We start from the raw sequence: 21,431 nt of genomic DNA on the forward strand, positions 1-21,431 counted from the left end.
GGAGATGAGCCTACTGAAAACTATCACAGCTCACCAGGAACTAAGGCAACCCCCAAAGTGGCAGGAAATGAGTCCTTGCTCTTTAGTGCAGCACCAGGTTAAGTCCTAGGACCACAGGCAGCTAAACCTGAGAAGCAGCCAGGAAATATTTGCCAATACACTGACAATGTATGAGGTAGCAAGGTTGTAGAAAGAGTGAGATTTCCTAATCTTTTAGAGCTGTCAGGAAAAAAAAAAGGCTCCAAGAAAAAAAAAAGAAAAGTTACCTGAGCTCCAGCTGCTTTCGTTTTTGGACTTCTTGGTTATGCAACTCTTCCATTCTCCGAAGTTCTTCCTGGCGCCTCATCAAATCTACAAACAAGTTGAGAATATATTTCCTTCATTAACAAGGATTAAAAAAAAACAGCTGGGTGCTCGTGGCTCATGCCTATAATTCTAGCTACTGAGGAGGCATGATTCAGAGAGTCTGGGCAGGCAAGTCCGTGAGACTCTTATCTCCAATTAACCACCAGAAAACCAGAAGTGGAAATATAGCTCAAAGTGGTAAAGCTGACCAAAAGAGCTCAGGGACAGGAGATAATCTGAGTATCCACTCAAAGTCAAACCTATTGTTTCCCCCAAGCCCACCTGCTGTCCGAAATAACCAAGACAGTTCACAGACTAAAAGCAGAGATTTAAGTCTCTCTTTACTGAGGAATACAGATAAATTCCCAAGTAAAAACCATTTGATGTTTTCAGCTTTCAGATTTACTGGCTTATACATACCCTGCCTCATTAGCATGACCTGGTGCTCATGGCGAGCTGCCTCCATCTCCATCTCCAGCTTCTCACGAGCCTCCTTGATGTTGCGGTCCACTTGGTCCTGCTGCTGCTTCTCCATTTCAATGAGTGCCTTCCAGCGCATGGCATACTCATACTCAAAGGAGCCAGGCTGTGCAAATCTGGGTGGCTGCTCTCGTTCCCTATAGACAATATTCCCAAGATTACTATGTCCACATGTATAACAAAGACCCTGCATTTTCTTTGTTCACACATCCCTTTAGAAGGTTCCTCAAGAACAGAGTGACACCTAATAGGGAATATAACAGGACCACATACTTATGAAATTGTTGGTTTTTTATAACCAACTTTTCTGGAAGCCCCTCTTCATCATCTAACTGGTCCATGGGCTCCACAGTCACAGGCCGAGGAAATCTGGATGAAAGGAAGACGTTAGTGTTAATAAAATCATACCCCACAGGCAGCCTCCCAATACCTGTCACAGTGGAATGCTCTAATAAAGAGTCACAACTGGGCAACTGAGCATATTTCCAGAGTCTTTACACCAGACCTCAAGTATCCAAGTCCTTTCAAGGGCATTATGATGAATTGGGGGCTAATAGGATGGAATCAGGCTTCAAATGTCTCATCTATAGCCTCAAAAAGCAACTTCTCAGAGTTTGAGACCAGCCCAGGCAAAATCAGACCCTATCTTAGAACCCAATAAGAACAAAAGGACTCAAGTGGAAGAGTGCTTGCTGACAAGCATGAGGCATGGGTCCAATCCCCAGTACTACCACAATATATTTACATATGTAATGAATGTTAGTGGTGGATTGCTTGCCTAGCAATTGCAAGGCCCTGAATTCAAACCCACATACTACACAAAAACGACATAATGCATTTTTTTACCTTTTTGCAGGTATTTGCACATATATGTATGTTATATATATATACACATAAATATATGGACATACCACACACTTGTATGTATTACATGTGTACATATAAAAAAATCCCTACTAGAAAAGGTGAATTAGTATGTAAAAGCTTCAAATGAACATAATAGCAACATGGCTACTAGATGCTTACTCAGGAACCCAAGGTTTGTTTCTGAAATCCTTCCTTCACTTACGTGGTTAGCAGGAAGGAACCTTCACTGCATCTGTCCAGAGCTTTCCGAGCAGCTGGCTTCCCTGAGAACTCAACGATGCCTTTTCCTGAGGGCCTTCCTCGATCATCCACAATGACTACAGCCCTTTCCACTTGGCCAAACACAGAAAAGGCTTCTTCCAAAAGCTCATTGGACACATACTGAGGAAGGTTTCGGACAGTAAGGGATGCACTGTGGCAGGCAAAGCGCACACGCAACTGTTTTCCACGGAGTGGCATGTTGTCCAGCTCCACTTTGGCAATCTCCGCAAGGGTTCGTGTTTCCTAAGAAAATTAAATAGTTTCACAAAGACTACCTAAACCTGTCAAGTTAGCATAGTATACCACAAAATGTTTTCCCCAAATACCTTAGCAACAGTCAAATAAAGAGTAATGGAAGCCAGGTGCTGGTGGCTCACCCTTGTAATCCTAGCTACTCAGAAGGCTGAGATCTGAGAATCCCAGTTGGATGCCAGCCCCGGCAAGAAAGTCTGAGATCTTATCTCCAATAAACTACCCAGAAAAAGCCAGAAGTGGACCTGTGCTAGCCTTGAATACAAAGAGGCTCAGGGACAGTGTGCAAGCCCTGAGTTCAGGCCCCAGGATCACCAAAAAAAAGAAAAATGGATGGTGAAATTAGACATGTTGATGTGTGCCTGTAATACTTGGGAACCTGAGGTAGGAGGATGGGGAGTGTAGTTAGCTTGGGCTACAAAGCAATTTCCAGGGGCTGGAAATATGGCCTTGTGGTAAAGTGCTTGCCTCATATACATGAAGCCCTGGGTTTGATTCCTCAGCACCACATATATAGAAAAAGCTGGAAGGAGCACTGTGGTTCAAGTGGTAGAGTGCTAGCCTTGAGCAAAAAGAAGCCAGGACAGGCCTCAGGCCCTCAGTTCAAGCCCCAGGAAAAAAACAAAACAAAGCAATTTCCAGTCTAGCCTAAGCTATATAAGACACTTTTTCAAAATAAAAAAAATATGAGCCAGGCACAGATGGCTCATACCTGTAATCCTAGCTAGTCAGGGGCAGAGATCTGAGGATTGTGGTTCAAAGCAAACCTATTTAGGGGCTGGGAATATGGCCCAGTGGCAAGAGTGATTGCCTCATATACATGAAACCCTGGGTTTGATTCCTCAGCACCACATATATACAAAAAGGCCATAAGTGGCGCTGTGGCACAAGTGTCAGAGTGCTAGCCTTGAACAAAAAGAAGCCAGGGACAGTGCTCAGGCCCTGAGTTCAAGACCCAGGACTGGCAAAAAAAAAAAGACTCATCTCCAATTAACCACCAGAAAACTGGAAGTGGTGCTGTGGCTGAAGTAGAAGAACACTAGCCTTGAGCTGAAGAGCTCAGGGACAGTGCCCAGCCCCACAGCTGACAAAAAAGGGAAAAAAAAGCTGGAAGTGGAGCTATGGGCTCAAGTGGTAGCGTGTCATTCTTGCATAAAAAAGCCAAATGAGAATGTGATGCCCTGAGTTTAAACCTCACAATTGGCACACACACACAAAGAGAAAATGAGTGTCTACTTAATCAAAACCAAAACTTCTGTAAGTTCTGTCTCAAAAAGAAAATAAAAACTCCAAGCTTGGTGCTGGTGGCTCTTGCCTATAATCCTAGCTATGCAGGAGGCTGGATCAATTGAAGTTCAAATCTAGCCCTGGCAAGAAAAAGTTCATGAGTCATCTCTAATTAACCACTAAAAAGCTGGAAGTAGAGCTATGACTCAAGTGCTAAAGAACTAGCCCTGAACAAAAAAAGCTAAGGGACAATGTTCAGAACCTAAGTTCAAGCCTTAGGACGCATCAAAAAGAAATTCCTAAGGGAATATTTTAAGCTGTATGCTCTCCTAGGCAAATAATCATGCTGAATTTAAAATCTGAGGACAAAATAAAACTTAAAATCTCCCTTTTTATCCTGCTTCAACTATAAACTTTTGACAATCCAAGATTATTCCCACCGCTTACTTTTTCATAGCCATCATTACCCAGCTTCCCTATCTTGAAAGCACATGTCCCAAAGCCCATTTGCTTACCAGGCGGATAAAGCCAAAGCCTTTATCCTTGTGAATGAAAACTTCTCCTGCCTTCCCATATTTTTCAAATAGTTTCCTCATTTCTTCCTCAGTGATGTCAGGAGGAAGATTGCCCACGAAGAGACGGCTACGTTGGGTGAAGGTCTTCTCTCCTGGTTTCCTGAAATTCTTCAGGTCAATAGTTAAGCCTTCATCTGAGAGAAGATACAGAGTCACTCAGACATTGGGGAAAGAGAACTATAGTCACATCTTCAAAGATCCCTAGCTGCTAAATAAGAGACATACTTGCAGTAAATAAAACCCATCAACTTATCAGTGAATTGCACCTCAGAATGTGAAAGTAGTATGTAGAGATGGGAGTAGGGAGCTTCTCAAGAGCTGCTATGCATCAAGAACAAGGCTAGGCTAAAACAGACACAATAAGGACCTGTCATAAAATTACATAATTCGAAGAATCCTATTCATAAGGAATCAGATTTTAAAACACCACTGGCTCCATTTTTCTAACCTCTCAATATTTACAACCTTAGCAGTTTCCCTTCTTCCAAGATTACTGAATGAAAACATACACACACATATTTTTACTGATTAAAAATGGGCAGGAGGGCTGGGGCACTGGTGGCTAGCCTCTGTAATAAGAGCTACTCGGGAGGCTGAATTCTGAAGATTGTACTTCAAAGCCAGCCCAGGCAGTAAAGTGTGTAAGCTTCTTATTTCCAATTAACCACAAAGACCTGGAAGTGAAGCTATGGCTCAAGTGGTAGAGCATTATCCCTGAGTAAATACTCAGGAACATTACCCAGGCCCTGAGTTCAAGCTCCAGGACTGGCACCAAAAGAAAAACAAATGGTTGGTAGAATCCCTAGCTAAGCCTAAGCTAAGGAACCACATTCATGGCACCAAGTTTAAGCCATAGTACTAACACACACACACAAAATCCCTAGCTAAGCTGGGCCAGAGGCTCACACCTGTAACCCTAGCTACTCAAGAGGCTGAGATCCAAGGATCATGGTTCAGAGCCAGGTTCAAAGCCAGCCTGGGCAGGAAAGTCTGTGAGACTCTTATCTTTAACTAACCACCAGAAAACCGGAAGTGGCTGTGGCTCAAGTGGCAGAGTCTAGTCTTGAGCTAAAGAGCTGAGGGACAGCACCCAGGCCCACAACTGACCAAAAAAATCCCTAGCTAAGAAAAGCATTATACTTAGTACCCTAAGCTTCAGTTCTATAGTCTCTGATGACTATCTCTAAGAACCAAGCAGAGAAAAAGTAAAACAGGGACATCTGTTGAGCAGTGGAATGCACCAACACAGCCACTGTTGTATCTGTTTCTGCCTTAAGCCAATCAGTCCTTTTCCATCATAAAGAGTATTAAGAGGGAAGAAAGAAAAAAGAACAGAGGTATGTCCTAAAGGCTTATCTTAAAATTCCCAAGAGACTCATCTGAAAAACCAAGAAACCTTTCCCAAGAGGGAACCTATTTCTATCCCATTACCACCTAGCACTCACTTTGACTACTGGCCTGTTGTCCATTTGCAGGTATTGGTGGTGGTGGTGGCTGCTGTTGTTGCTGCTGGTGGTGATGTTGATGGTGCTTCCTTGGAATATGGTTCTGCTTCTCCAAATTAAAGGTTTTATTGCTCTGCATTTTTCACCCTAAAAAGAAAAAAACGTACAGTCAAGTTATATTCAGTGCTAAGAATGCAGTTACCTTCCTGATGATTTATATGTTAGACTGGTAATTGGTTACTATGAAAAACTAGAGCAGGGCTGGGAATATGGCCTAGTGGTAAAGTGCTCGTCTTATATACATGAAGCCCTGGGTTTGATTCCTCAGCACCACATATATAACCACCCAAAAATCCAGAAGTGATGGGGCTGGGAATGTGGCTTAATGATAGAGTGCTTGCTAGCATGCATGAAGCCCAGAGAAAGCCAAAAGTGGCTCAAGTGGTAGCTCCCTAACCTTCAGCACAGAGAGGCTTAGGGACAGAGAGCCCCAGCCCTGGGTTCAGGCCTAAGGACCAGCAAAAAAAATCTAGAAGTGAGCCAGGTGATGGCAGCTTAAACCTGTAATCGTAGCTACTCAAGAAGTTGAGATCTGAGGATCATAGTTCGAAGCCAGCAGTGGCTGACCCCCAAAAGCTGGAAATCAAGTTGTAGATCAAGTGGTAGAGCAGGAGCCTTGAGCAAAAAAACTCAGAGACAGCACCTAGGTCTTGAGTTCAATCCCCAGGACTGGTTAAAACAAATCTAAAAACAGGGGGCTAGGAGTATGGCCTAGTGGCAAGAGTGCTTGCCACGTATACATGAAGCCCTGGGTTCGATTCCCCAGCAACACAAATATAGAAAACGGCCAGAAGTGGCGCTGTGGCTCAAGTGGCAGAGTGCTAACTTTGAGCAAAAAGAAGCCAGGGACAGTGCTCAGGCCCTGAGTTCAAGCCCCAGGACTGGCAAAAAATAAAAAAAATAAAATCTAAAAACAGAAAATGCCTGTGTTCAATCCCTAGCACTAAAAAATGAAAAATAGGCCAGGTCCCTATATACACCTATAATGCTAGTTATTTAGGACATTGATGAGAAAAACAATTCAAATCCAACTTGGGAGATCAATCCTCTGTATTTTTTTCTTTTTTTTGGCCAGTCCTGGGGCTTGACCTTGGGTCCTGGGCACTGTCCCTGAGCTTCTTTTGCTCAAGGCTAGCACTCTACCATTTGAGCCACTTCCAGCTTTTTCTGTGTACTGAGGAATGAAACCTAGAGATTCATGCATGCTAGGCACTCTACCACTAAGCCACATTCCCAGACCCTCTGTATTTTTATCTCCAATTAACTAGTAAAAAGCCAGCATGGCTCAAGTTGTAGAATGCCAGCTGTGAGAAAAAAAGGGCAAGTATGAATGCAAGACTCTAAACTTTAGGTTCCAATACTGGCACACACACAAATCCATAAACTACTATATAGTACTAGTAAAGAATGATTCACACTAGAAGGACTTTAAAACCTTTCACTTTAATATTACACATTAACACCTTCCCAGAAGAATCTACTCCCTAGCCAGGCACCTGTAATCCTTGCAAGGGAAAGCTTAGGCAGGATAGTTTGAGGTCAGGTAAGGCTGTAATATGGAACCCTGTTTCAAAATATACTTACTCCCTGAAAGTTAGTTTGTCATCTATCTATCTATCTATCTATCTATCTATCTATATAGATAGATAGATATATATATTTTTTTGCCAGTCCTGGGCCTTGGACTCAGGGCCTGAGCACTGTCCCTGGCTTCTTTTTGCTTAAGGCTAGCACTCTGCCACTTGAGTCACAGCGCCACTTCTGGCCATTTTCTGTATATGTGGTGCTGGGGAATCGAACCCAGGGCTTCAAGTATACGAGGCAAGCGCTCTTGCCACTAGGCCATATCCCCAGCCCAGTTTGTCATATATTAAAACACACATTAAAAAAGACATCCACGGGGCTGGGAATATGGCCTAGTGGCTAGAGTGCTTACCTCTCATACATGAAGCCCTAGCTTCAATTCCTCAGCACCACATATATATAGTAAACGGCCAGAAGTGGCGCTGTGGCTCAAGTGGCAGAGTACTAGCCTTGAGCAAAAAGAAGCCAGGGACAGTGCTCAGGGCCCTGAGTTCAAGCTCCAGGACTAGCCAAAAAAAAAAAAAGACATCCGCTCCCTATTTAACTAACAGAAAAAATGAAGCTGGGCAAAAAACTCTACAGATTCTTTTCTTGCTACCAAAATTTGAACTCAGGGTACTACAAGAATAGCTGGGACCACAAATACGAGCCATCGGTGCCCAGATTTCTTTTTTTTTTAATTTAATAAATCTTGGGGCTGGGAATATGGCCTAGTGGCAAGAGTGCTTGCCTTGTATACATGAAGCCCTGGGTTCAATTCCCCAGCACCACATACATAGAAAACGGCCAGAAGTGGCACTGTGGCTCAAGTGGCAGAGTGCTAGCCTTGAGCAAAAGGAAGCAAGGGACAGACAGTGCTCAGGCCCTGAATCCAAGGCCCAGGACTGGCAAAAAAAAAAAAAAAAAAAAAAAAAGTTAATTTAATAAATCTTTACTTCCTTTAAAAAATGCCAAAGCAGACTATATTCATATTGCAATAGACTTAAAATCCTAAAACCTGGCAGTCTTTTTGTGTGTCCAAGTGTGTTGGTATTGGGGCTTGAACTCATGGCCTACCTGTCACTTGGGCTTTTTTTCTTCAGGTTGGCATTGTTGAGCCACAACTCCCTTTGTAGGCTTTTGCTAGTTTTGTGAACTTTCTGTCCAAACTGGCAGACACAAACACAAGCACACATGCACATGCATATGGGGGAGGGGGGGATGATGACGGACAGACCCGAGGGCCACCATCCAATTCCAAGGATGCTTCTCCTGTATATGAATTTCAGTTCCCCCCCCCTTAGCAGAAAAGGACACCTGCATTAACATTATAAAAGTTAGGTAGAGTTCTGGCTCATGTGGTAGAGCATAAAACTCTGAGTGAAAAAGCCAATAGACAGCAGCACCCAGGCCTTGACTTCAAGCACCAGGACTGGAAAACAAAAAACAACCAATTTACCTACTTTAATAACAGTTGGTTTTAGGTGAGTATATAGGAATATTTTCATATATATACAGAGACTTCCTTAAGGGCTGAGAATATGACCTAGTGGTAGAGTACTTGCCTCATATACATGAAGCCCTGGGTTCAATTCCTCAGCATCACATATGGGGCTTGAATTCAAGGCCTGGGCACTGTCCCTGAGCTTCTTTTGCTACCACTTGAGCCATGGGGCCACATCTGGCTTTTTCTGTTCATGTGGTATTGAAGAATCAAACCCAGAGCTTAATGCATGCCAGGCAAGCACTCAACCACTAAACCACATTCTTGGCCCCAAGTTCATACTCTTTAATTCAGGAATTCTATATCTAGGAATTTATCCAAAGAAATCCTCAATACTAGACTATGTCCACAAAAACACTGTAATGGCCTGAAATATCCAAATTAAAGAATAGTTTGACTGGGCAATGGTGGTTGTTTATGCCTGTAATCCTAGGAGGCCAAGATCTGGATCAAGATTTTAACCCAGCCTAGGAAGAAAAAATAAGTCTTCTCTATAATTAACCAGCAAAAGGCCAGAAGTGAATGTGAGGCTCAAGTGGTAGAGCCTAGCTCTAGGTACTATATAAAGGGAATAAAGACACCAATGACACAGGCCTATAATCCTAGCTACTCAGGAAGCCCAGTCTCTGAGTACTGCAGTTCCAGGCTAGCCCAGGCAGTAAGCCTGTGAGAGTCTTATCTTCAATTAACCATCAAAAAGCCAAAAGTGGAGTTGTGGCTGAAGGGGCAGAGTGGTAGCATTGAGCAAAAAAGCTCAGGGACAGTGCCAAGGCCCTGAGTTAAGCCCCAGTACATATACTCAGACAAAAAACTACATTGACACAACAGAACCTTACCTGGCACTAAAATTAAAAGAAAAACCAGGTCTTGAGGTATAGCTCAGTAGTACAATCCTGCCTACATGAACTAAAGTCTCAAGATGTACTAAGCATACCTAATAAACACATAGCAGGAGGTTAAGTGCTATGGACAAATACAGGAAGAGGGGTGAGGAAGTAGGTAGAGAATAGGAGGGAGAGTGGCTAGGAATGTGGCCTAGTGTTAAGAGTGCTTGCCTAGCATGCATGAAGCCCTCGGTTTGATTCCTCAGTACCGCATAAACAGAAAAAGCTGAAGTGGTGCTGTGGCTCAAGTGGTAGTGTGCTAGCTTTGAGCAAAAGCATCTCAGGGACAGTGCCCAGGAGCTGAGGTCAAGCCACAGGACTAGCAGAAAGAAATCCTTACTCTTATGTTTCTCATTTATGTTGCAGAACACCATAAATTACAGTAAGGTACTTATTAGAAAATATGTATGTTTAATATAAGAAATAAAATTAAGGGCTGGGAATATGGCCTAGTGGCAAGAGTGCTTGCCTCCTACACATGAAGCTCTTGGTTCGATTCCCCAGCACCACATATATGGAAAACGGCCAGAAGGGGCGCTGTGGCTCAGGTGGTAGAGTGCGAGCCTTGAGCGGGAAGAAGCCAGGGATGGTGCTCAGGCCCTGAGTCCAAGGCCCAGGACTGGCCAAAAAAAAAAAAAAAAAAGAAATAAAATTAAGCCTTACAGATTAATAGTCACTTAACATTTTAGGCACTTATCATTTTATTTGTATTTTAAAATATATATACTTTGCAGCCTTTTCTTCATGATACATCATAACAGCTTTCACATTATCACATCTTTTACACGAACTATTAATAGATACATTATTTTGCTATCAACTAAGCTTCTACTGCATTGGACACTTGAGTTATTTCTATTTTATGCCAATACAATCAACATGCATACACGTTTTTAAGCATATCCATAAATCTCACATTTCCATTTTGGTTACTTACCTTCCCAAATAAACACTTTAACTTAAATCATAATACAAAACTGTATGTTCACCTTTCCTTTTTGTAATAACTATCATTTTATTTTTCGGTGCCATAGTGAGGCTTTTGAACTCACTTGGGAGCCGTCCTTGAGATTTATGGCTCAAAACAGGCACTCTTCCACTTTGGTTTTTTGGTAGTTAATTGGAGATAAGTCTCTTTGTCTGTCTTTCATCTGGACAGGTTTTAAACCTTAATCCTCAGATCTCAGCCTCCAGAGTAGCTAGGATTACAGGTATGAACTACCAATGCCCCAAACTATATAAAATCCGTCTGGATGTATACTAACTTAATGAAAGTCTTAAAACAGATTCAGTCATATCCTCTCAGAGTGACTCAGAATATTTCATTTAAAGTTACCTTCCCAGGCAAGAAAGTCCTTGAGACGCTTACCTCCAATTAACCACCAGAAAACTGAAAGTGGCAGTGGGGGGCTCAAAATGGTATAGAGTGGTAGCCTTGAGTCAAAGAGCTCAGGGACATTGCCCAGGCCCTAATTTCAAGCTCCACGACAGGACTTTCCCCCCAAAAGAAAGATGATAAAAAATAACTAAGCTAGCCAGGCGCTGGTGGCTTACATCTATAATCCTAGCTACTCAAGGGGCTGAGGTCTGAGGATCGTGGTTCAAAGCCAGCTGGGACAGTTAAGTCCATGAGACTCTTATCTCCAATTAACCATCAGAAAACCAGAAATGGCACTATAGCTCAAAGTGGTAGAGCAGTAGGCCTTGAGCTGAAGAGCTCAGTGATTGCTCCCAAGACTAGAGTTCGAGCACCAAGACCACCACCACCAACAACAAAAACCCCACAATTACATTAGATGCAGGCTCATGCCTGTAATCCTAGGTATTCATTCAGGAGGCTGAGATCTGAGGACTGCAGTTCAAAGCCAGCCTAGGCAGAAAAGTCCCTGTGAGACACTTATCTCTGATTAGCCACCAGAAAACTGAAGTGGCACTGTGGCTTAAAAGTGGTAGTGCTAGCTTTGAGCAAAAAGGAACTCAAGGACAGCACTCAGGCCCAGAGTTCAAACCCAAGGACTGGCAAAAATGTCAGTAACTAATATATAAGCCAGGCATGTGGCTCATACATGTATTCTTAGGACTGGGAAGGGTAAGAAAGGACGATTAAGGCTATACAGCAAGACCCCATCTCAAAAAAAAAAATAGCCAGGCACATTGCCTGCACTCTTAAGCTACTCAGGAGGCTGAGACCTGAGGTTCTTTGTTGAAAGACAGCCCAAGCAGGAAAGTTTGTGAACTCTTATCTCCAATTTATCTCCAAAAACAAAAAAGCTGGGTCTGGGAATGGGGCTTAGCAGTAGAATTCTTGCCTAGCATGTACGAAGCCCTGGTTCAATTCCTCTGCACCACATAAACAGAAAAAGCTGGAAGTGGTGCTGTGGCTCAAGAGGTAGAGTGCTAGCCTTGAGCAAAAAGAAGCCAAGGACTGTCCAAGCCCCAGGACCGGCAAAAATAAAAATACAAAAAAGCTAACGTGGAACTGTGGCTTAAGTGATAGTGGTAGCCTTGAGTAGAAAATCTGAGACAGAACCCAGACTGAGTTCAAGCCCCTGGACTGTCACAAAAAAAATAATTTTTTAAGCTAGGATTACAGGTGTGAGCCACATGTAGCTGGCTTAATTTCCTACTTTTATATTTTTTTTAAATTTTCAAGCCAGGTACTAGTGGCTCATGCCTGTAATCCTAGCTATGCTAGAGACTAAAATCTGAGAATCATAGTTTGAAGCCAGCCAAAGAAAAATAAAATATGTGAGACTTTAAAAAAAAGCATTTGTAAGGCTTGAACTCAGGGCCTGGGTGCTGCCCCTAAGCTCTTTTGCTCAAGACTAGTATTCAGCCGGGCACAGGTAGCTCACACCTGTTATTCCTAGCTACTTGGGAAGCTCAAATCTGCCTGGACAGGAAAGTCTGTGAGACTCTTATCTCCAGTAAACTACTTAAAACAGCTGAAGTGGCACTGTGGCTCAAGTGGTAGAGTGCTCATCTTGAACAAAAGAAGGTCAGAGACAATGCCCAGAGTTCAAGCCCTACGACCAACTGCCTCCCCAAAGGAAAATTAAGCGCAGAGTATCAGTGGCGTGTATGCTTGAATACCTAGCAACTCAGTAGGCTAAGATCTGAAAATCATGGCATAAAATCAGCCTGGGTAAGAGTCTATGAATGAGACTTTTATCTCAGATTAGCAAAAAAAAAAAAAACAAAAAACCTAGTGGTTTTTTTTGGGATTTTTTGGTGGGCTGTGGGCTGCTTTGCTAGTTCACAGAGCTGTGGCATGTGTAGAGTGCTAGCCTTGAGCAAGAAAAAAAAAGGTCAGGGACAGCACCCAAACCCTGAGTCCAAGCCCTAGGACACACAAATAAAGTAGGAATTTAAAACATACAAAATATAAAATTCATTCTTGAATCAAGGAATGGGCTAGCCTGTGCAATAGAACTATTTGCCAGTCCTGGGGCTTGAACTCAGGGTCTGAGCATTGTCCTGGCTTTTCTATGCTCAAGGCTAGCAACTTTACTGCTTGAGCCATAGCACTACTTCTGGCTTTTCCTGTATATGTGGTGCTGAGGAATTGAACTCAGGTCTTCATGTATGCTAGGCAAGCACCCTACCATTAGGCCACATTCCCAGCCCCCAGAACTTTTTAAAGTATTTGAGTTGTAAGTATTTAAATCACTCCCCCATTCACCTACCTCAAAGTAGCTAATGACAGAAACCTGAGTTACCTTCACAGTCATCATTCCCAGAGTTCTTCAGGTTAGAGTCCAAGAACTTTCCTTTTTTTTCTCTAATCTTTAATTTGAAGGCTGCTATCTCAGTAGCTTATATCACATTCAGGAATCCACAATATATATTTTACATGTTAACAGAAATCTACAGAGTTCCAGTCTAGTCAAAATACTATATTTACCACAACTTTTGTTGGTGGTGGTGGTCGTGGAGCTTGAACTCAGGGCCTGGGTACTGCTCCTGAGCTTTCATTAAAAGCTAGCACTGCCACATTGAGTCACAGCACCACTACCACAAGTTTCTAATAGACATCATCTACCTCTCTAGAAGATAAAGCACTAAGTGCTTGTGATGTTAAGATGCTCTAAGCCATTTTATTTCAATAAAGGTTACATACATTTTAGGATAATACTACACAGGATCATACTAGATATTAATGAGCACTAAAGTCCAGGTAATGTGGGCTGGGAATGTAGCTTAGCGGTAGAGTGCTTGCCTAGTATGCACGAAGCCCTGGGTTCGATTCCTCAGTACCACATATCCAGAAAAACCCAGAAGTGGCGCTGTGGCTCAAGTGGTAGAATGCTAGCCTGAATTCAAGCCCCAGGACTGACAAAAAAAAAAACAAAAAAAAAAAAAACAACCAAGACGTCTGCCCTAATTATCTAGTGCTCACAACTACTCTTCTGGTTAAGGAAACCAGAGTCTTTAGAAAGAGTGATGAATTGCAACTCAGATCTGTTTAATTCTAAACTCCAATTAGTCATGTCATCTAGCTTGTTACTTTATGGATAAGGGAGTAATTATTATCTACCTCAAAGGCTGGTAATTCTAAGAACTAAATGAGATAATGTATACACAGCACCTAGCTTTCATCCAGAAAGCAAGCAAGCAATTGTTCCTGAAGGCAATCTTCATCACTATTTCTATATAGGTGGATGCTCAAATTAAATATTCTTCCTTCTACTCAAGATTCTAACAAACAATAACCAAATTCTCTACCATCTTGTTTTTAAATGTTAAGTCCTCACAACAGTAATCTTTTAAAATTCTTCCTTCCATGCAGTCTTTCTTCCAAGCATGCATTCACTGAAAATTAATACTCAACAAAACACCTAAAGTATTAATTCTTAAATACAGTGCCCAGAAAGTATTTAGTATTCAAGAAATATTTGTTGCTAACAACTATTTCTGATGGCCAGAGTATAATTTGGAAGTATTTGTGAAAATATTTCCAGAAATCTAAGTAATAAATTCACTGCTGAATTTCTGAAGATAAGCAAGGATTTCTCTCTACACTTGTATGTCCTTTAATGAACCCTGATGGACCATGAAAGATGTTTGTGCTTATGAGTTAGAAATGCTGTAGCTATTGAACATGATACAACTGCACAAATGTTTAGACATTGGACCAACCACTAATGATACATATCCAAAATCTAAACAAATGCTCCCCTCCCTCCATTTTCAGGAAAAAAGTCCAATTAAGTTAAAAATGTGGGAAATCTGCTCTCTGAAAGCTGTAAAATGCAGTCAAGATGAGGTCCTTTTCTAAATTTCCTAAGATTTTTCATTTATATAAGTTATACAACATACACTATACATATAATCACTGCCCTCCACTACAGATACCAGATTTATTGAACAAAATACACAAGCCAGCTCGTTTCAATTTTAGATTACCAGCAAAAAGTTTAGTTTAAGTTCCAGGTAATGTGTACCAAAAAATAATCTGGTGTCTATGTGAAACTCCTATTCATCCTTGGCTCTTACTTGTCCCCTACACCTACCTCAACTTCGATTCTTGACAGCGAAGTGCTCGCCAGGCCCCCTCTAACCTCGACTTTTCTGTTAGAAACATAAAGAAGGGGGTCAATTTATGGAAAAGCTTTCTCAAAGCAGAAAATGGTCGACACAAAAATTTAAATTTCATTTAGAAGGAGTTGTACCATAAATGGCTCGAAATGCTAGAAGCAAGATGAAATAATAATAATAATAATAATGAAGTTTCAAGAATCTGAGCCAAAGACCTGAAGTAACCTAAAGAGGAACTTCCCAACTAATAGTTTCCACAAAGAAACACCGCTCCAGGGGCCTTACTGGCCCATTCGGAATTTAATGGCCTCGCGGGGCCAGGAGGAGGAGCATCCGACAAAGCGCCTCCTCCAACCCCGACTTTCAAGGCTCCCGCATAATAGACCCCCACACCCTTAGCCCAGGGCAGCGCAGAAGCAGGGAACTTACTGACAAGGCGAAGACTCACAGATGAGTCTCGCACAAAGAAACTGGTCGGAAAAGGAAGCAGGCGACCGATTAAAGCCCCAGGCGAGTGGAGAGCGCTGGGCCAAGGCGCCGAGTCCTCCGTTGGAGGCGGCACGGACTAGGCCTCTAGAGGCCTTGGGAACCATTATCCTCTCTCCAAATCTTGCCTTGCCCGAACATTTTCCTTTCCAAATTATAAGAAGAAATCACATTCTCGCCCCAAACAAGAACCAAACCGTCCCTAAACTCACCCTCTACCAATACTTCTCTCCTCGGAGTAACGGCGACGCTACACGGCCTCTACCGTCCCGAGAAAAGAGCGCGCGACCGCCGGAAACGAGACGAGGGAGCTCGGAGCCTCCCAAGGGGTATGAAAGGGTGCTCTCCATTGGATATTTGAGCTGCCAATCAAGGGTTATCTCCAGAGGCGGAATCACTTTTTCGCCATTTCTTAGATTCTATTGGCTACCGAATACCAAAGACTGATTTCGTGTGAACGACAGATGGGGACAAAGAGCGAGGCTTTGTACCTAATGCGCATGCACTAGCGGCAGTGCGCGTGAGACGGAAAAGGAAGGGGAAGGAGGAGGGTGAAAAGAGGGTGGAGGGTGGAGAAGAGGGCTTCGGAAGGAGAGACTTAAACACACTGGAAAGACTCTATGACCGAGTGAAGGGAGGAGGAAAGCGAGAGGCGATAAAGGAAGAGAGAAGAAAGTAGAAAGAAGGTGGGGGAGGGGGAAGAAAATGCGCGTGTAGGCGGTGTACTCTGAGAATTACTGCACTGCGCCTGTGCAAGATTCAAGAGTAACAATGTCATTGTATTCAATGTAGTTGATGTCTTTTCCTACTGGAAAAAAATATGCCCCGCCATGTTTTTTTTTCCACAGTTCCGCGTTAGGGCTTGTACCCTGACACCCTGTACCTCAGTTCACACAACCCTAGTTCCTTTTCCTCCTGGGAGGGACTTTCGGGGAAACGCAAGAGAAATGGTGATGGTTATACAAAAGGTGCACGAAGACAGGAGGTCTTGACACCTTAATCTCTGCAGTTACACACAGTTGTGACTGGCACCTTCGTTTCTATGGTAACCAGGGAATTTAGCAGTCCAAATGTCATTGTTGCTATCACTTAAAGAAAGAGTCAACAGGTTGGTCGCCATGGCCAGGGACACAGTGGAAATTTCCAGATCAGACCTATATCTGTACCCCATGGGAGGCTTATAAGGTATAACCTTCATTATTTCTGTAGCAACCCTAACTCACTCCTGTGGCTAACCAAGGATTACCAGTTTCAACTGATTGGTATTGGTAATTAATTTTAACTAATTCATACTCAGAGTTGCAGAGTATCTTAACTGGCACTATTTTATGACACAATGACCTAGACTTGTACTGTCCTCAGTATTGTAATCCTAGATAGGAAATTGAGATCTGAGGATTGCAGTTCAAGGCCAGCCAGGACAGAAAAGCCCCTGACATTCCTATCTCCAGTTAATCAGCAAATAACTGTAAATAGAGTTCTGCCTCAAGTAGGAGTGCCAAGACTTGAACAGAAAAGCAAGCAAGATCAAGTATAGAGCCATGAGTAAAAGCCCCAGTACTAGAACAAAATAACAATAATGATAATAATAATACAATGATGTTTTAAGTCCTGTATTTGTTCTGTTCACTACAGTAGCTTACAGCAACGTATTTCCTGAGAAGACTTGATAATAATGCAACTGAGTAACTGGATTTTTTTAATTTCATTTTTTTGTGAGACAGGTCTTACTATGTAGTCCAGGCTGATGTAGAACTCAAGATCCTCCCGTCTTAGTCTTCCCAGTACTTAGATACCAGGCATGGAGCCTGGTACCATGTGGCTGTTGAAACTAACTAAAATGAAGATGTGTAAAGTAAGACTGGTAAACTATATTTTTAATCCTTGCACCTGAGATTGAGACAGTACAATCACAAGTTTCAGACCAGCCTAAACTAAAATAATGAGACCCTGTTTCAGAAATAAAATGTCTGTGACTGTGTGTGTATGTGTGTGTGTGTGTGTGTGTGTGTATAGAATGCCTCACAAACATGAAGCCCTGAGTACTGCAAAAAAATGTTTGGTGGCTATAATACTGTATTCTTTTTCTTTTTTCTTTTCTTTCCTTTTTGTTTTGAAATCAAATTTGGTACTTGAGGCTTTGCTCACTGGCTGATTCTTTGCTCCTTGATTGACACTCTACCAAGGAGCCATGCCTCCAACCTCTATACTGTATTTAGACCCAGATTCTGAGAAAAATAACATGTCATGAAAAAAAAGGAAGAGAAAACGAATTCCTAAGTCTGGAACAAGTGGCCCACTCCTGTAATCCTACCTAATCCTGGATCCTTTAATCAACATTTGAAGCTAGCCTGGACAGACAGATCCAAGAGACTGCTATTAGCCAGCAAATTAACTCTAATTACCCAACAAAAGTCAGAACTGGAGGTGTGCTTCAAACAGTAGAGAACCAGCTGTGATCTGAAAAAGTTGAATAAGAGCAAAGAGCCCAGGGGGCTGGGGATATGGCCTAGGGGCAAGAGAGTTTGCCTCACATACATGAGGCCCTGGGTTTGATTCCCCAGCACCACATATACAGAAAACGGCCAGAAGTGGCGCTGTGGCTCAAGTGGCAGAGTGCTAGCCTTGAGCGGGAAGAAGTCAGGGACAGTGCTCAGGCCCTGAGTCCAAGGCCCAGGACTGGCCAAAAAAAAAAAAAAGAGCAAAGAGCCCAGGCTGGGAATATGGCCTAGTGGCAAGAGTGCTTGCCTCATATACATGAAGCCCTGGGTTCAGTTCCTCAGCACTACGTTTATAGAAAAGGCTAGAAGTGGTACTGTGGCTCAAGTGGCAGAATGCTAGCCTTGAGCAAAAGAAGGCAAGGACAGTGCTCAGGCCCTGAGTTCAAGCCCCAGGACTGGCAAAAAAAAAAAAAAAAAAAGCAACGAGCCCTATGTATTGGTGGGAACAACTAGGTTGGAAGAGTGCATGCCCAGCAAGGGTAAGGCCCTTAGTTTGGGCTTCAGAACTGCAAAACAAAACAATAAAGCAATAAAAAGAATACTTCCAGGGCTGGGAACATGGCCTAGTGGTAAAGTGCTCGCCTCATATACATGAAGCCCTGGGTTCGATTCCTCAGAACCACATATATAGAAAAAGCCAGAAGTGGCGCTGTGGCTCAAGTGGTAGAATACTAGCCTTGAGCAAAAAGAAGCCAAGGACAGTGCTCAGGCCCTGAGTTCAAGCCCCAAGACTGGCAAAAAACAAAACAAAAAACCCTAATTCCAAGCTGGAAGTGGGTGGCTCATACCTGTAATCCTAGCAACTCCTGTGATCTGAGAATCATTCAGGGCTAGCCTGAGTAGAAAAGTCCATGAGATTCTTATCTTCAATAAGCTGCCAAAAAAAGCCAGAAGTAGAGAGCTTTGTCTCAAGTGGTAGAGTGCTATCCTTGAACAACAACAACAAGCATCTCAGGGGCAGCACCTAGGCCCTGATTTAAACAAACAAAAAAACCTAGGCCAGGCACTGGTGGCTCATGCTTGTAATTCTAGTTACATATGAGGCTAAGATGGGAGGATTATAGTTGGTTGAAGCCAACTTAGCTCAAGAAAGTCCGTGACTCTTATCTCTAATACTCACACACAAAAAACCTGGAAGTGAAGCTGTGGCTCAAGTGGTATAGTGTTGAGCACAAAAACTCAGGGACAGTGCTGAGACCCAGAGTTCAAGCCCCAGGAATGGCAAAAACAAAAACCTAATTCCTACTCATGGAAAAGTAACGATATCCAGTAGTATAAAAAATGTCTACCCCTCTGCCTTAAACACACTACGCCAATGCCTGTAATCCTAGCATTTGGGACTATGGCAAGAGGATTGAAAGTTCTAGGGTAGTATGAGCTAGATAGTCCCTCTCTTACAAAAACAAAAACAGGGCTGGGGATGTGGCTTAGCCATAGAGTGCTTGCCTCGCATGCATGAAGCCCAGGGTTTCGATTCCTCAGCACCACATAAACAGAAAAAGCCAGAAGTGGCGCTGTAGCTCAAGTGATAGAGTGCTAGCCTTGAGCAAAAGGAAGCCAGGGACAGTACTCAGGCTCTGAGTGCAAGCCCCAGGACTAGCAAAAAAACAAAACAAAACAAAAACAAAATCCCCACTATGGGTGGAAATGTAAAATGGCACAGCTACTTTGGCTTCATGTAAAGGAGGCAAGCTAGGCCATATTCCCAGCCCTGGAAGTATTCTTTTTATTGCTTGCGGGTCCTGGGGCTTGAACTCCAGGCCTGGGCACTGTTGCTTAGCACAACTTGTTCATGGTCAGTGCTCTTCCACTTAAGCCACAACTCCATTTTCAGCCTTTTGGAGGTTCATTGGCGATAAGAGTCTCAGGTAGGCTGAGATCTGAGGATCCTAGTTCAAAGACAGCCAGGGCAGAAAACTGTGAGAATCTTACCTCCAATGAACCACCAAAACCTAGAAGTAGAGATGTGACTACAGTTGTAGAGAGCTAGCCTTAAGCAGGGATAAAGGTAATTAAGAGACAGCACCAACTTTCCTACTCAATCTAGCCTCTTTTTATTGCAATTCACAGGAGTACAGGCTTCTGTTTTGGGATGCTGAGAGCTGAGGTTTATGGTTTGAAGCCAGCTCTGAGGCAGGAAAGTCTATGCAATTCTTACTCCCAATTAGCCACCAAAAAGTCAATGTGGAGCTGTGGCTCGAGCGGCAAAGTACCAGCTCTGAGCAGAAAAGGCTGGGGACAGTGCCTAGGCTCCGAGTTCAATTGCAGGACTGGTGCATGCCCATACATGCACACACAAAGATGGACTGACTCTCCCTTTGTAGACTAGCCTGACCCAGCTTCCCACATGCTGAACTCCCATTATGCCCAGCTACTGCTATTGTTCTAATTTTTAAGTACTGTGGCTTAGAACTCAGGTTTAGTACTTGCTACACGGTCACTCTACCACTTGAGCTATACCCATCCCAAGTCAGCCCAAGTAGGGACTTCTTTGAGCTGAGTTTTAAGTTTATAGCAAATTGGTGGGAAAAGTACACCAAATGCCTACATAGCTCCTACTACCATGCAGGCCCAGCTTGCTTGCAAAATTCGGAACTAAAGTTACACATTTGTTTCAATCCATGAACCTAGTTTCCATCCTAGAAACCTAGTTATTAACTAAACCCCAAAGTTTCCTTGTGGTACTATACATTGTATATGTTTGAATAATGTATACTGAAATATATCCCAATATAGTATCAAGGAGAGGTTCACATCCAGGAAATCTTGTTCCAGTTGCCCCCCTCCCCACACACAGTCCAAGGGAGACAGCCTTAAACTCAGTATCTGAGGCTTGCTTTTTCACTCACTGGCTGGTGCTCTATAACTTTAGCCACACCTCCAAGCCAGTTTTTTAAATTTTAAGTGGCAAGGTGTTTTTGTTGTTTTGTTATTGCTAGTATGACTTTTTTTGTGTGTGTGCTGGTACTGGGCCTTGAACTCAGGGCTTGGGTACTGTCCCTAAGTTTTTGTGCTCAAGAATAGTGCTCAACTACTTGAGCTACAGCTCCACTTATGGCTGTGTGTGTGTGTGTGGTTACATGGGAGATAAGAGTCTCAGACTTTCCTGTTTCAAACCATGATCTTTAGAGCTCAGCCTCCTGAGTAGCTGGAACTACCGGCCTTGGCTACCAGTGCCCAGCTTTGCTGGTTTAATTTTTTAAGAGTAGGCTGGCTTCAAATTCACTGGCTGTTTTCCCTGTTAAAACAAAGCTGAGAAAAATGAGTAATTGAAGAAATGACTCATCCAAAGTTACTTGGTAACTAAGTTGACAAAATTGAGATTGTCCAAAGTTACCTGGTAACAAAGTTGACAAAATTGAGATTAGAAATCTGGTCTGATTTCAGGATTCATTCACTCTTTTTTATTTTTTAATATATTTTAAAAATCTTTTGAGAAAAAG

At 42.8% G+C, this 21,431-nt stretch overlaps 2 protein-coding genes across 4 annotated transcripts in view; one reads left to right on the forward strand and one right to left on the reverse strand.

Annotated features, from left to right (window-relative positions):
• Positions 1-15,843, reverse strand: part of Nono (non-POU domain containing octamer binding) — a 20,690-nt gene extending 4,847 nt beyond the window's left edge. For 2 of the 3 annotated variants that reach the window (XM_048335549.1, XM_048335548.1), the window contains exons 1-8: positions 15,700-15,842; positions 14,977-15,034; positions 5,453-5,599; positions 3,948-4,141; positions 1,895-2,196; positions 1,099-1,194; positions 766-962; positions 267-351 (exon numbers count right to left, since the gene is read on the reverse strand). In XM_048335549.1, the coding sequence (XP_048191506.1) occupies positions 267-351; positions 766-962; positions 1,099-1,194; positions 1,895-2,196; positions 3,948-4,141; positions 5,453-5,591 (1,013 nt within the window). In that variant the 5' untranslated portion in view covers positions 5,592-5,599; positions 14,977-15,034; positions 15,700-15,842. Of the gene's footprint in view, positions 1-266; positions 352-765; positions 963-1,098; positions 1,195-1,894; positions 2,197-3,947; positions 4,142-5,452; positions 5,600-14,976; positions 15,035-15,699 lie in introns of all 3 variants that reach the window. The other variant, XM_048335550.1, reaches the window with a different exon arrangement.
• The window catches only part of Zmym3 (zinc finger MYM-type containing 3), a 24,472-nt gene continuing 18,773 nt past the window's right edge, over positions 15,733-21,431 (forward strand). The window contains exon 1 of the mRNA XM_048335546.1: positions 15,733-15,816. The gene's annotated coding sequence lies outside the window, so the exon portion shown is untranslated. The remainder of the gene's footprint in view (positions 15,817-21,431) is intronic.

This window comes from Perognathus longimembris, chromosome 28 (genome assembly GCF_023159225.1).
Source record: "Perognathus longimembris pacificus isolate PPM17 chromosome 28, ASM2315922v1, whole genome shotgun sequence".
NCBI lineage: Eukaryota > Metazoa > Chordata > Mammalia > Rodentia > Heteromyidae > Perognathus > Perognathus longimembris.